Source organism: Alexandromys fortis, unplaced genomic scaffold, assembly GCF_014885135.2.
Source record: "Alexandromys fortis isolate MF-2015 unplaced genomic scaffold, M_Fortis_MF-2015_v1.1 scaffold_172, whole genome shotgun sequence".
Classification (NCBI taxonomy): Eukaryota; Metazoa; Chordata; class Mammalia; order Rodentia; family Cricetidae; genus Alexandromys; species Alexandromys fortis.
In genome coordinates, this window is record NW_026068061.1 from 448282 (window position 1) to 463758 (window position 15477).

Sequence of the window (15477 nt, forward strand, 5' to 3'; positions counted from 1 at the left end):
GACATTTTATTAGGATGAAGAATTATTAATGAATATGAATTACACTTTCTAAAGGCTTAGGCTACCTTGGGACAACTTTAGGCTTTCCTTTAGTCGGGTTCCTGGCGTGGGTTACTCAGCCTGCTTTCCTGCTGGGATATGGCCATAGCTTGGTGGCTTGGTGCTGCTAAGGTCCTCCATCCACTCGCTTGTCACTTGTATTCTAGTTTTGGGGGGACGGTAAACAATGCCTAGAGACTCCCCCACTAAAACAGTCAGGTACAATCTTGTTTCTTTTCACACTTTCTCTTCATTTTTTTTTCCCCAAGTAAAACCCTTAGGATGAAGGTCAGATGCCGTTCAGTTATATGAAACGCTTAATAAGCTATGTGAGGCGGCTGGAGAGATGGCTCAGTGGATAATGGCAATGACTACTTCTGAAGAGGACCTGGGTTAGTACCCAGCCCCCACACAGTGGCTCACAACCACCTGTAACTCCAGTTTCATGGGGTTGTGACGTCCTCTTCTGTCCTCCAGGGCTAATGCACGCATGTGGTATGCATACATGCATACATACATGCATACAAACATGCATACATACATACATACATGCAGGCAAAGACACATACACATAGAATTAAAATAAACAAACCACTTAGAAAACGAAATGATCTTGAGAGCATGCCCACGGGGGATGGGGGAATTAGGGGAGGATCTCAATTAGTTAGGTACTCGGCAGAAATCACTCTGGGTTTGTCAATAACAAGATAAATGAGGCCCTGATTTCTGATCTCGATAAAGCAGACTCGGTTTCTGTCAACCTCTTGACTTACCCCTGGGGTCTGGATTTGCACCAGAATTTGAGGAAGCAGAGTGTGGTACTTTTGCATCTAGTTAATTTGGTGAGTTCATTGCCTGCTTATCCCTGACCTATTACAGAGCTCAAAAGTAAATAGCCCATCACCTGTTGAATATGCGTCATGCATCTCATTTAGCTGCATTTTCTAACAAAGAGGCACTAACATGAATATAATATTTTGAAAGTATTTAAGAATAACTTTTAGCAATAATAAATAGTAAAATACATAACTGGGCCCAGTGGGCAGGAGATAAAAATAATTTCAAATTTTCCACTGAGCCATACAGAGTCAGAACGACAAACAACTACATGTATTGGTATAAGTGTATGTATTGGCTAGCATTGGTTCTTATATGTTGGTCGTGACCCCTTTTGGGGGGTCTCTAACGACTCTTTTACCAGGGTTGCCTAAGATTATCAGAAAGCACAAATATTTACAATTCGTAACAGTAACAAAATTGCGTTTATGAAGCAGTGATGAAATAATTTTATAGTTTGGGGTCACCATAACATGAGGACATGTATTAAATGGTTTCAACATTAGAAAGATTGAGAACCACTGGGTTTTTATTTGTTTGTTTTTTGGGCTTGTTTTAATATTCAGGCTGTATACTGCTATGCTAAGGCTTCCAGAGATGCCCAGGATGGGCTCCCAATGCCCACACTTGTCTCCAAAGGGTACTTTTATCCAGAGGAAGCTGTGAACATCTGGCCTCTGAGAACATTCCTGTCTTGGGAGGGAAGGCTTGTGTAAGCTTATGGGGCTTTCCAGCCTGACAGACCGCCAGTCTTGGCAGCCAGGAGGCCTCCAAGAGTGAAGTGTGGCCCTTAAGTTATCAAAGGCTTATATTGTGAAATAAAGCCCTCAGCAGGAGGTCATCGGCTCAACAGTGACTCATGTTCTGGGGTCTTAGCGGATGAGGGCTGGGATGTGGCCCTTCTCAAGTACTGAGGGTTACATCACAGTGCTTAGCTTGAAAGATCCAAATCTGGTCCCCCCCCCCCCAGAGAGGTCAGGAAAAGCGGTTTTGAGGGGGCGACCTTCTAGCTTTCTAATCCATATTAGAAGATACAAGGCTGTGGGGGGGGAGGGGGGATCCTCATTTGAGGAAGGCAACCTCGATTTTGGGTCACATCTCTGCTTTGCGCAAGTCCTGGCTCAGACCCATCTCTATCCATATTCTCTTTCTCAGTCCCCTAGGCCACCATCCAATCAGCCCCCATCCTTTGGTAAGTCCGTCTAGGGAAGGCTTTGGAGGTGTCCAGGCAAGCCAAATCACCAAGATCATTGCAGCCAGGAACCTGGCTAAAGGAGAGAGGAAGACCCTGGACACAAGCACTGTGGGTGCGCCCTGCCAAGGAGGGCGGAGGGCGGAGCACGAGAAGGAGGGAGAAGGGAGGGCGTGAGAGCGAGTGAGACACAAGAAAAGCTTGCGCGCCACCGCCCTCCTCGGGAGAGAGGCTGGAGTGAGGCTGAGCAGAGAACCGCATTTCAATGAGGACCAGCCCCGGCGCATCCGTGCACTAGCGGCTGCAACCCAGACGCCCGTGCTCCGCAGCCCCAGCCGCGCCCAGCCCGGCGAGGACAGCTCCAGCAGCCGGCCACAGACAACCCAGCGGCCACCCGCGACCGGTGCGTGCTTTGCCTGGGCTGGGGAAGGTGCGGGCAGGCCCCGCGGTGCCATCTGACCGCAACCCTGGTGGCCCCGGCCAAGGGTGGACCCCACTGGGCGGCAGCAGCCCCGCCCGCCTTTCCTCGAAAGGCGGCTGCCTGGGGCTGGCCAGTTTGGACCGGCCCGGGGCGTTGTGTGCCCGCGGCCTCGGGGCTGCTGGCTCCTGCCTCTTTTGTCTGGTGCCATCCGCCTTTAAATAGGGAGTCTGGCAAGCTGGGCCCGGCAGGCTTTCCATCGCCTTGTTGTTGGAGATGGAGAGCCTAGCCCTAGCCCGGTCGGAGGAGCTGGGAGAGGCGCTTGTCATTGTCAGGACTGGCTGTGGAGCTAGGACCAAGTGGGCTAGGAAGGAGTGGCTGGGCCTGCCTTCTTATTGTGTGTGTGTGTGTGTGTGTGTGTGTGTGTGTGCTGTGTGCGTTCCCGAGTGCCCAGGAGGGTGGCATGTGCCTGGTGATGAGGGCTGCAGTGTGGGTGTTGCAAGTACCTTTTTGCATGGTCTCAAGTTCCTCCGGGGACAGCCAGGCAGCCTCGTGTACGAATTAGTACCTGCAGTGCTAAAAGCATGCAGAGAGGAAAAGACATTTTCCTCCTAGGGGGAGCGCACACACAGCACCGCATTGCCCCACAAAAGAGGCTGCTTTTGGAAACCAGGATTTTGCTAGGCATCGCCGCTGGATTTGGCAAGGAAATGCTTGTGGGTGAGAGAAGCGAGAAGAAGGTTTCATTCACACCGGCTCCCACTCTGACTGCACCCGTGAATGTGTGCCCAGGTTACTGTGCACATACTCTCGGCTGCCACACTGCAGGGTGTTCCGCAAAAGAAGCGTGTCATGACTGTTCCTAAATATATCTATCATAGCCTTTCAATGAGAAAGGAAAGTAGGGCAGCATTCCAGGTATCGAATGTTGCATGGATGCAGGTTAGGAGGGATTTCAAGAGAGGTCATATGCTGGACAATTTAAACGATGCTCATGATGTGTTCGTTTGGGGTGGTGCAGGCACTCAGAAGATACATGCGTGTGTCTTTTATTCTTGCATCTCTATTCACCTGGATCCTAATCCGACTGCTAAAATATGCCTTGGATTTCCAGATGTGATAACTAGGGTTTATGCTAGATGTGTGTGTGTGTGTGTGTTTCCAAATTGCTGAAATGGCAGCTCATTCACAGAGAGAAAGGTGAATATAGATATTCCTCAGAATGGTGAGAAATCCCACAAAGAACAATGGTGTTTTTGGGGCTTTGTGATATTTACAGGAAATGTTCACATTCTTCTCCACCCATGATTTGTGGTCTCTGTGGCTGAGGATTGAGAGTCCCTTCTTGGTGCCAATACACACGTATCCCAAGACCTCTGACCACTCACAGTCTGTGAATGCTGGTCCAGCATCTTCTAGCCAGCATCTTCTACAGGAAGTGTGACCCTGTGGAAGCCCAGAGAATTTTCTTCTGGAGTTCTTAGTTCACATGTATGACTACATCTCTGAAAGCTGAGCTAGTGGAGGCAAGGAGACAGCACGTGTTTTCATACCACACACGACTACCACAAGACTCATGTGTGAAGGGTGGGCTTTGACCTTCACTTAGCCAAAGCTGTGGCCTTGACAGCAATTTCACTTTGAGTTGGGTTCTGCTTTGCTGGCACCATCTGCACCTGATGGGAAGCAGGAGAGGTAATCCCTGCCCTGAATGAACCCATGACTAAATTAACCAAACTCTTCTTAAGTAGATTTATTTTCACTTGGTTTGGAGTCTTGTTCCTAAAAGTGTTCCCAGCTCAAGCAACTGCCAACACTTCTTGGCAGCTGCGAACTGCTGAAGACCCTTGGAATTGGATTTTCACTGTCTCTGGGCACATCACTGTGCCACATTTTGCTAGATCTCTGTTTATTTCCTCTTGTTTACATCTACTCTAGGAATGAAAGAATGGCCCATGCCTTTAAAAAGAAAACAAACCCAATCGAAAGCCACCTCTGCCTTTGTCACTTAGGAAGTTCTGAAGCTTACTGGGTGAGCTCAACATGGCAGACTGCTCCACTCTCTCCTCCCTCTTTCATGTCCCCCTTTGCCCCTCCCCCCTTTTCATCAAACCCCCTCCCATCCTCAACCCACACACCTTTTTGAAAACAGATTACTTAACAAATATATGGGCAAAGTAGGAGCAGGTACCAATATCAGGGCAGAATGATGATTCTGTAATGCAGCTAAGTCTACAGGATTGATCCCAGTGGTGACTGTTTTGAAGTTACTTACTTCAAAACCAACAAAACCACTTCACAGCTGGTAGAGTTTTAATAAAGATGCAAAATTAGATTGTGATTGATGGTTTGAGACCTGAGAGTCAGTTTTCCTGTTTGAAGGAGAGATGCACTGAACTCAAACTGAGGGCTTTAATCACACCATGCTCCTCCCTTTGTGCCTCAAGGCCCCCCAGTCGACTTTGCAACACAAGGGACCCTGGTTAGTTAGGTCCAACACAAAGTCACTGAGCTAGACAGGTGTGATAGCTTCAAAACTCATGCTTCACGTGGAACCAGGGCCTAGTGTCATAGACCTGGGGCAAAGAGCACCTACTTTGGAATCATGATAAACGAAACTTGAAAATCCAACTCCCTCAACTATAACTTGGAGACTCTGGGTAAATCCAATTTTTTAGACCTTGCTTTGATGGGACTGACTGACTTCTGTGAGTTTTAGAAGAGGTTTTTGTTTGTGTTGCTTTTAGAGACATTAAATAACTGTTGGCTGAGTCCTTCGGTCACTGTATCCTGGACATCAATATTATTTTCTTTTTCTTCGTTTCTGAACATCGAATTCTCTAGCTATATTTTTGTGTATAAATTTTCTTATGATAAGTTTTATTTAATCAACTAGCTAATTAATTTAAAGGCTTTTGGGACAGGATCTCATGTAGCCCAGGTTGACCTCAAACTTAACTATGGGGCTGAAGATGGTCCACCATGCTCAGTTTATCACAAACTTTAAATTAAATTGACTTACTGAACTGATACGTTAGTTTTTATGTAAACCAATTCTGAATGGCTTGGGCGGGGGTCAGTTTGCTGAACGTGAAGGGATAGTCACATGAAGACACGGTAGTTTTGTTGAGTCTGGGGAAACTTCCCATCGGTGACTTGGGAAGTACAAGGGAGAGCTTGGTTCTTCCTTTGTACTTCTATCTCACTTACATGCTATTTAAGCATGCCTGGAATTTCATCATGAAACGTGTATCCTTTTTGACTGAGGCTTTTCCCACTCTCCAGATGGTTGGGTTGAAACTGATCCTCCCACAAGGAGGACCATTCTTAATCCGTTACCTAACAAGAATGGCTTTATCCAATGAGCAGCTTGCTGACTGCAGGGCCCCATAAAGAGCAGAATGTGTGGCAGGATAGATCCCTTTTCCAGAGGCTCATGGGATGGCAGTCAGGTGCCTCCCTTGCAAGAGGGGGTAGGCGATGGCTCTGTTTCCACTAGCTACCTCTGTGCCAGGGTCCAGAATACAAAGCACACTTTATTTAAATAAATCAGTGCTCATTACTTGCAAACTTTGCATTTATTAGTACCCTATATGAATGATACTATTCATTCCTTCTTATTCCTTCTAGCTGAGTTTTACAGGTGCCAATCAAGTCGATATCTCAGGTTATAGAGTTAATAATGGGTCAAGTGTGTTCAACAGCCCTTCCCTTCCTTTCCCCTTCACCCTCATTTTGTAATCCTCTCTTATTATTATTATTATTAGTTTACTAAGCACAAGCAAAAGATCTGAAGTGAAGTCACATTTTAGCTTATGTTCAAAGTCTTTTTAAAAAGGAGATAGAACCTCCAGATGGATTTAATTTTTTTCTTCACCCGGCCATAGGGAGCACGCAGAGGCCAAAGCTCTTACAGTCTGACCATGAAATGATAACCCCTTCACTTCCCCACTTTTTCTTCCTGCTGATGGGATTGGCACACCACCTGGGCACAGCTCATATGAGCCTCAGAGTCGCGCAAAGCTGGGGTGCGGGAGTGGGGAGATTGTTCCTGGTTGAACTATCTCTCTGCGGTATTACTTGGGGGAAATGTGAGGGAATATTCCAGGCCCCAGTTTCTCTGCTTAGACATATGCAGGTAACCCCTTGAGAGGATGTGATTGTAGCCTGATGGGCGGTAGGCAGACAGCAGTGGGAGCTGTATATAACCAAACTGTGGCTGAGTAACAGACTGTTAACACGGAGATCTGCTTTTTTCTATTCCTTGCTTATCCTCCTCCTCTTTCTCTCCCACTCCACAACCCAAATACATCACCAGTCATTGCCGTGTTTCCTCCCGGCTGTTCTCAGAGCCTCTCAACCCAAGATCTTCAGGTAACCAGGTCTGTGTCTCTTTCTGGGGTTCGCAGGTTCCACACACAAAGCAGTCATGTCGTTCGGCAGAGATATGGAGTTGGAGCATTTTGATGAACGGGACAAGGCGCAGAGGTACAGCAGGGGGTCCCGGGTGAACGGTCTGCCCAGTCCCACACACAGCGCCCACTGCAGCTTCTACCGCACGCGCACACTGCAGACGCTCAGCTCCGAGAAGAAAGCCAAGAAGGTTCGATTCTACAGAAATGGTGACCGCTACTTCAAAGGGATTGTGTACGCCATCTCCCCAGACCGCTTCCGATCCTTCGAGGCCCTGCTGGCTGATTTGACCCGAACTCTCTCGGATAACGTGAATTTGCCCCAGGGAGTGAGAACCATCTACACCATCGATGGAGTCAAGAAGGTCTCCAGCCTGGACCAGCTGGTGGAAGGTGAGTCTTTGAGAACCTCTGGGGACCCTGAAGGCAACTGAGACCACTGAGGGTCACTTGTCTGTTAGCCCATGGTTAGGAGCCCCTTAATGCTTAACATGTTTAAGTTTCTGCTCCATAGAAACAAAAAGAAAGTGGATGATATTCAGCCAGGTAGCTAGCTCCTATTAATGACAGGCAGAAGGAAAATGTATCAAACCCCAAAGCATCCTGTCTGCTTTCTCAAACCTAGGCCCTGTTAATCATTGAAGTTTGTTTTTATGTCTTCACTTGCATAGTTCAGGGGTGTTTCTAGACACCAGCTGAACTATTGTGTCGTGATGTCCAAAAGGTCTCGAAGTGAGGGTATGAAATTTTAGAGTGGAGAGGGACTTAGGAAAGATACAAAATCCATTCAGTTTATCGCTGAAGATCCGAGACCAGAAAACTCAAATAGTATGTCTATGGTTATATGATAAGTTAGTGGTGACCACTGAAGCAAAAATGGGGTCTTCTAACAATGCTGTCCACTGGGTGCCTCCTGGGGAGGGTCATTATCTTCCGGTGGTATTTGAGACTAAGAAGAAATTTGTCTGTTCATATTTTTTTTTTTAAATCTAGTTCATTCTAACAGATAATCTGTTCTGGATGAGACTTGGCTATCATCATTTGAACAAAGCATGAATTCTTTCATTGCTGTAAAAATCATAACCAACTTTAATGATTTTGGGGTGCAATAACTGGTACTGAGTATCCCTAAGAGTCCTTTGGAGAGAGAGGTCTTTCTGAGCTTAAGTTTTGAAGGTGAGGATGAAGTAGCTGGCACCTTCAGAGCAAATGCCGCCTACTGTCGTTCTGAATTCATCTTTTTTTTTTCCAGCAGGATTTGGCCAGGTCCCACTGTCCAGCTGGGTCCTGGGCCTGTATAGGTAGCAGGGAGCTTTCCATCCTTCCTGACTGACATCCAGGCTTGCAGCCACATGGCTGCCTACAGTCAGAGCCCCCCTTGTCTTCCTCTGTAGCTGGGGCTTCTGCGTCCCCCCACTTCCCCTGGCCCCTCAGCAGGAGTGCCAGTCCAGGCCCAGTATGACTGGACACCACCCGGTGTGGAGCAGCCTGAGCTTTGTGTCTTGTCTTTACGGGAATTCACATCTCTTTGGTGGCTTGTCACCCTGCCAAGACGCCTGTAGCCTTGGCTCTTTTCCTTCTATTCAGAGGTTGGAACCTTCTAGCAAATTAAAGGGGAAGGACTGACATGAAATCTCTCTGTGTCAACTTTGACTTTTGTGCCATGTCCTTTGTATGACCTTGGCCAATACAAGAGAAAGTCAAACATTTGCTGGTGTTTCCCAAGCACTCTGTAGCAAGATCAGATGAGGCGGGTGTCTGACCTGTCACCAAGACATCCTGTGTGGGGTAGTGGTGCTGTAGAAAAGTATGCTTAGATCTCAGCATGCCTCAGACAGCAGGGGGACTGGTGCCTCGTTCTGCCTTAGGGACACATCAAACATCTAGGCATCTCGAAGACAAGGGTACTTCTGTTCCCCCCCCCCCCCCCCCCCCCCCCCCCCGCTCAAAATTGGCCTGGACTCACCATTCACACTGATCAAAGAGTGGCCATGGGACATGGCTGGTGACCATACTGCCTTCCTAGCAATGGCATGGCTGGTCACCAGCGTCTCCGCTCACTCTCCTGCTTATTTTTACCATAATATAATGCCTGCACCGAGCTATTGCTGCCTTGGTCGAAGACGGTTATGATAGCTGAAGTAACTGAGCGTGTGTCCAACCCTAGTCAGAGTCCTTGACTATGTACGTCCTTGTGGTTCCCACAGGGATCCTGAGAGGGCAACATCACACAGCAGCAAATGGTAGAGGTAGGATTTGAACTCAGGAAGGTAGGCACCGAGATGCATTATGCTGTGATGTTAGCTCTTGCAAAAGGCACTTTGGTGCTTTTTCAGTGTGTTCATTGTTCCCAGTGTCTTCTGATGCACTGGGAAGGCAGACATTCAGTACGACATTCTCTAGAAACCACCTGCCCCTGTGCTCAGTAGTGGATCTCAATGAATATTTTTCTTCTACTACTTCTTGGAAAACTTTTTTTTTCAATTGTGAAGCACAATTAATAAAAACTCAGAAATAAATATTGGGGTTCAGCCTGAAGACCAGAAAACTAATTCTTACCTTGACTTCAGTCTGAAAATGCTGATCCTGCCTCCAAGAGACCTCAGGATGAGATTGTGACCTAGAGCTGTCTTCTCTTGTCTTATAGTCCTCTCCAGCTCTAGAATTAAGGGCATGCACCTCTACTGCCTGGCTTCTATGGCAAGATAGTGTGGCTACGGGGGATTAAGAGTGTGTGCCATTGTCGTTCCTGGGATTAAAGATGTATGTCATTGTTGCCAGGTCTGTAATGCTGGCCGGTTTGGCTGTTTTACTTTTCTGATCCTCAGGCAAGGTTTATTTATTAAAATACAAGTGAAATGCCACTACAAAAAATGTTTTTATTATGCACTTAATTCTAAAATTAGAAACTGTTGATCTCAGAAATAGTCATCTTTTAAAAATATTTATTTATTTTAAATGTATGAGTGTTATATCTGCATGTATGTACGTGTTCCACATGTGAGCAGTGCCTACAGAGAGGCCAGAAGAAGGAGTTAGATACTTTGAAACTGGAGTTATAGATGATTATGAGTCACCTTGTGAGTGTTGGGACCAGAACCTGAGCCCCTGAAGGAGCAGCCAGTGCTCTTAACCACTGAACTGTCTTTACAGCTCCCAAAGTCATTTTTTGATTTTCTCTCAATACTTTCCCCACAACCAATATAGACCAACTGCTGATGGACTATTCTGATGTTTAATTTTTTTTAAAAAAAATATACCTTTTTTCTCCCAGTTGAATGATATCTTTAGTGTCTCGTGTGAGTCTGCATATTTTTTTGAATTTTTAGTTAAAACATTTTTTATTCATAATACTGACAATTAGTGTGCAGCTGCACTTAGTGTTTAAATAGCTAGCAATTCATTGATATTTGTTTTTTTTTTGTCTATTACATTTTTGCTTAGCCCATTAAAATGCAAAACGTTGCTTCATCCTCATTAGGCCCATATCCCTCACTTCTCAAGCTAATTTATGCAAACATCAGTTCATGATGTCAGTTTTCTATTTTCCCTCCCAGTACGCCAAAGTTTGAGTTTTAATTTAAATCCCTCTAGTCAGTGTGGTGCGAGTGTGTTTGGCTTGCAATTACTTTTTAAAGTTTGTTCTTTCTCACTTCGTGTCGGGCTAAAAATTCCAAGTCACTATGACAAATGTGGGCTTTATTTATAAATCGTATGGACACTTTCTCTGTTTTATTATTAGAATCTGATCATTAGGCATAAGTGTGCTCCAGGCACACTGATAGATTCTCAGCTCAATTTGGTGCTGAGCTCAAATTATGTAAGAAGCGATTGACTGTGTGTTTGTACAAACAAGTGATTGTGTGCCTGTCTGCGTCTGTATTATATTGGCACGCTGACACGTCTACTTAAGGGTGCATTGGAGGTTGCATTCCCAAGTATTTGCTTTTATGGCAGTCTTGGTAAGTTTTCACAAGCCGTGACCTTCACCGAGGACAGCTGTCCTGCAGCCCTCTTTCGGCAGTGGCTCACCTGGGGTGTGACCTCCTTCCCCAGTTCTGAGCCATTTTGCTTCTACTTTGGGGATACAGCTGTTGTGGAAAAATCAGAGAACCACACCTAAATCCTTTCAGACTCTTAAAAGAGAGATGTGGCAGGATCCTGAACAATGGTTGGCTGATTCCTTCCCCTGCATTTCTAGGGACGGGTGGACCAGAACCTTTTCATCTCAGGATACAAATGATACAGCTGCTAAGTCCCTGAACATCAATAAGTCTGAGCTTGTTGGATCAGAACTGTTAGAAACAATGGGGTCCCACCCCTTCCTCCATTTTCCCATGTGTCTTTGCGCAAGTTGCCTAACTACGTGGCTATAGGAAGGACTATCCAATCCGCAACATTTCACCTAGCAGTTAAGGGATTTCTTGCCTGGCCTCACTTTTATTTGCCTGTCTTTCAGGATGGTTTTCTTCCTATCTTGGAGTAGCTTCTCTGCTCTATGTAATTTCACTGTGCCTCCCTCTGACGTGTCAAATAATCTAATAATTGATTTCTGTAAAGCTGTAAAGCAGGCTTTTCCATGAAAGTCCCCGGTATGTAGTAGTTAGTTGTGTTCTTTCTTCATTTTCAGTCCTTTCTTAGTGTTACTAAACATATTACATCTATATGTAATCAACCCAAAATGGTAACTTTAAATGCATCCAGTTCTGCGCCTTGCTTTTCACTTAGCTTTAATACCTTGGAGACCCTTTCCTATCAGTAACACCCTGAACAAGCGTGCCCTTTTATTTACTTAACACTGCTTCTTGTATGGAGGGACCTTAGTTTAGTTAACCAGTCTCCTCTCGATGAGATTCTAAGATCGTGTAACTGTTTGTTGTTACGAATTAGTATTATAGTGAGCACACTTGGAAATATATTGCCCATCCATGTGAGTGGTTGATTTTAGGAGGACTGCCTAGAACACTGTTGCATGGTGGTAATAGATGACCAGAGAATTCTTGTCCACCAATTCCACTCTGACCACCTTCAAGGAGATGATGTTACCAAGTATCTTGTAATTTTTCTGTATATCAAGAAAATACTTCTATCTTGTTATGGTTTTAATTTCCATCATTCATGTGTTTAAGGGGCATTTTACATATTTTGCTATGCCCTTTGCTTTGTACTTTTATCATTTTCTGCCACATTGGAGTCTTTCCTGACTTGGATCTATTTCTCTTTTTAAAATATCAATCCTTTGTTTTAATGAGGTTTTTTTCTATATTCATCTTAACCTATTGGCTTTGTTGATTGTGTTTTCTGTCATGTAGATTTATACAAAAGTTTATATAATCAAATATGCTAGTCTTTCGATTGATGGCTCTATTTTCATGTCTGCTGTGTGCACTGGGTCCAAGAAGTCATTTCTCCGCATTTTCTTGTTGCATTTTTAGGAAAATATTTTAATGGAGAAGAGTATAGATATAATGTGTGAATTGAGGGTTAGATTTTACTTTTCAAAATCAAATCATTTGAGTAAATGACAAATAGTTCATGTAGAAACTACCTTGGTCTTACAGAGGTACTACAAGATGGGTGTCTTGCTCTCCCTTTGGCCAGCTTCCATAATGGAAGGCCTGCAGCCTAACAACACGTCCCAGCAACTGAATTCCATCACTTCTCCATGGAGGTTGGGGACTTTATTGCTTTGAGGCAAACAGACATTGCGTTTAGCTGCCATGTCTCTGTTGATTCCGCTGAGCGATGGCAGTCCTTGGGAGTCTGAATACTGTTTCCTTAGCCTGCAGATTGCCCATCTGGTTTGGTCTGATGGTTGGTTTGGTACTGAGTGTTTGGCATAGAGATCCCACAGAAGGAACACTACATCCCTCTGAGGATGTCATTTCAAAGAAATGTTCTGTCCACACGCCTTACCTAAAGTCAGCAACTTTAGGTAAATCTTTATTCTGAAGTTACTATATCCCTCTTGGCAATGAATAAGTATTGTAGGAGAACCTTTGAATCCTTGTGGACATATGGTCTCTCCTTGAGCTGCTGTTTATACAACTGAGCATCTGTCAGTAGAGCTGTAGTGATTGCTGCCATGGTGTCCTATTTGTGAATTTCTACTTCCTTCTTTATCTGCCACACTTTAGACATGGTGCCCTCCCTCCACTCTCCTGTCTCCGATCATGTTCTGTGATCTTACCAGTTCCCATTATTTTAAGGGCACTATTAAACAATGACCTCTCTCCTCAGACCAGACTTCCCTTCTGCACTCTAGCTGCCTAGATGTATTCAATTGAAAAGAACCCTTGGTCTCATCCAACTCAGCAGTGTCAATGTGACACCCCCTTTGCCACTGTCTAGAATCTGTTTCTCTTCTCCTGTTACAGACCTTTTGGGTGATGTCACCACCTACCAGCTTGCTAATATTGGTGAACTCCAAAGGTCTTATGTTGAAGCAAAACCATTGATGCGATGGTGTTCAAAGACAGAAACTTGGTGACTGGGTCGTGAGGATGGACTCACAAATAGAATATATGCTTGATGAAAGTTCCTTATGGGAACTGCCTTGCCCATTCCCTCCTATGAAGACACAGCAGGATGGTGCCATCTGCCAGGAAGAGGCCCTATGAAACCAGTCTTGATCTGGGACTACCACTTTCTAGAACCTCCAGAGAGAAATGTTTGGCATTTGTAAACTACCTTGTCCGTGGCACTCTGACATAGATGCCTGATGGAATAAGATGCTTCTAGTTTAATATCACCTGTAACTTCTCCCCTTTCTACCTTTCAAATCCAAGATGATACCAAGCCTTGTTCTTTCTGACTGAGTCATTTCTCCAATTAATTCTCTCCTTTCTTTTGCTGTTTGGAAGTTTCTAAGACATTAGTACTGGGGACTTAGAACCTCACCGCACTTTTAGGACTGAAAGAGAAATACACAGGTCTTCAGTAAACATTGTAGAAAATTTTTTGAAACAGTGTAAAAAAAAAATCCCTCCTCTTTCTGCAACCTAGCTATGGTCCCTGTTTTCTTCTGTTTCTGTCTGCTTTCTGCTGCCTTGAGAAGCATCATGACATAAACACACGGAGGAGGAAAGGGTCCGTTTCAGCTAACATCCTGCAGTCCGTCACGGAGGAAAGGCAGGGTAGGAATTCAGTGAAGGCACCTGGAAGCAGAGGCCTCAGAGCTCTTACTAGCTTGCACCTGTGGCTTCCTCAATTTACTTTCTGAAATAACCCAGGACCATCTCCCCAGAGGTGACGTCACCCGCAGTGGGCTGAACCCTCCGACATCAGTGCTCAATCAGAAAATCTCCTTACAGACTTTCTTGAAGGCCAATCTGATGGAGGCATTGCCCAGTCAAGGATCTTCTTCCCAGACAGCTCTAGCTTGTGGCAATCAAAAATCTAACAAGGACAGCTATTATTCTACCTCATCTCAGACAGGTGTCCTCCTCAGAGGCAGACACACACACACACACACACACACACACACACACACACACACACTGAATCGTGAGTAAGAACACAGGCTCTAGAGTCACACCAATTACTCTTTGAATCTTAGGACAGCTATTATTCTACCTCATCTCAGACAGGTGTCCTCCTCAGAGGCACACACACACACACACACACACACACACACTGAATCGTGAGTAAGAACACAGGCTCTAGAGTCACACCAATTACTCTTTGAATCTTGGTTTTATCTTTACTAGTCATGTGACCTTGAGCCAGCTACCTAGGTCATCCATCAGGCCTCAGTGTGACCCACAGGGAGAGGCTGTGGTAAGGATTACAAGTGAGATGGCACACAGCAGCACATAGCCTGATCCATGGCTAACTTACTGGTTCAAGTTGTCCTTCCAAACCTCCTGCATGGGTAAGAGGAAAGCTGCCTCTGGCCACTTTTAGAACAACTACGCATTGTGACACTTTTATCTCCACTGTCTGCTGAGCGTGGGTGAGTGCTAAGGATCGAATCCAGCACTCCGTGCTATAAGTGTAGTAAGCTGAATTCCCAGGCTTTCTAATCTGACCTCCATAAGAGCTCAGTGAAGCTTCGTAGAACAACCTTGAAATCTAAGGGACTGGTCCAAGGTCACATGCTTACGTAGCACAGTCCTGGGCCCGAATTTTTATATATAGCTCATCCTACCGATGAGTCCATAATCCTTTAACAAAGTCTGAATGACGCCGCTGCCAGCATCATATATGTTTACACATATGGACACACACATGTACATGTGTATGCACATCTATCTATGATATCTACTTGGATACTGGGGAAAATAAACCTGGCATCAATCAGGCTCTGTCTTGATGAAGGGGGATGGATGAAATTTTAGCTTTATAGGTTTCTGTGCTGTGTAATAGGCATGTTTGAAAGAAGAGTTTAAAATCCTTAGCAAAATAAGTGTTGTTACATGTGTTGTCCGGGTTAGTTTTATGTCAACTTGACACAAGCTAGGATCAGCTGAGAAGAGGGAACTTCAATTGAGAAAACACCACATCAGATTGCTTATATCTAGTCTATGGGAATATTTTCTTCTTCTTTTTTTATTTTTCGTTTTTTTTTTTTTTTTTTT

General features: G+C 45.0%; 1 protein-coding gene across 4 annotated transcripts in view; it reads left to right on the forward strand.

The window, feature by feature from the left end:
- The first annotated feature begins 2172 nt into the window (after positions 1-2172).
- Positions 2173-15477, forward strand: part of Dclk1 (doublecortin like kinase 1) — a 288199-nt gene continuing 274894 nt past the window's right edge. Inside the window, exons 1-2 of one of the 4 annotated variants that reach the window (XM_050120243.1) lie at positions 2173-2471; positions 6896-7291. In XM_050120243.1, coding sequence (XP_049976200.1) covers positions 6916-7291 — 376 coding nt within the window. In that variant the 5' untranslated portion in view covers positions 2173-2471; positions 6896-6915. The remainder of the gene's footprint in view (positions 2472-6895; positions 7292-15477) is intronic. The other 3 variants (XM_050120236.1, XM_050120238.1, XM_050120241.1) reach the window with 3 other exon arrangements.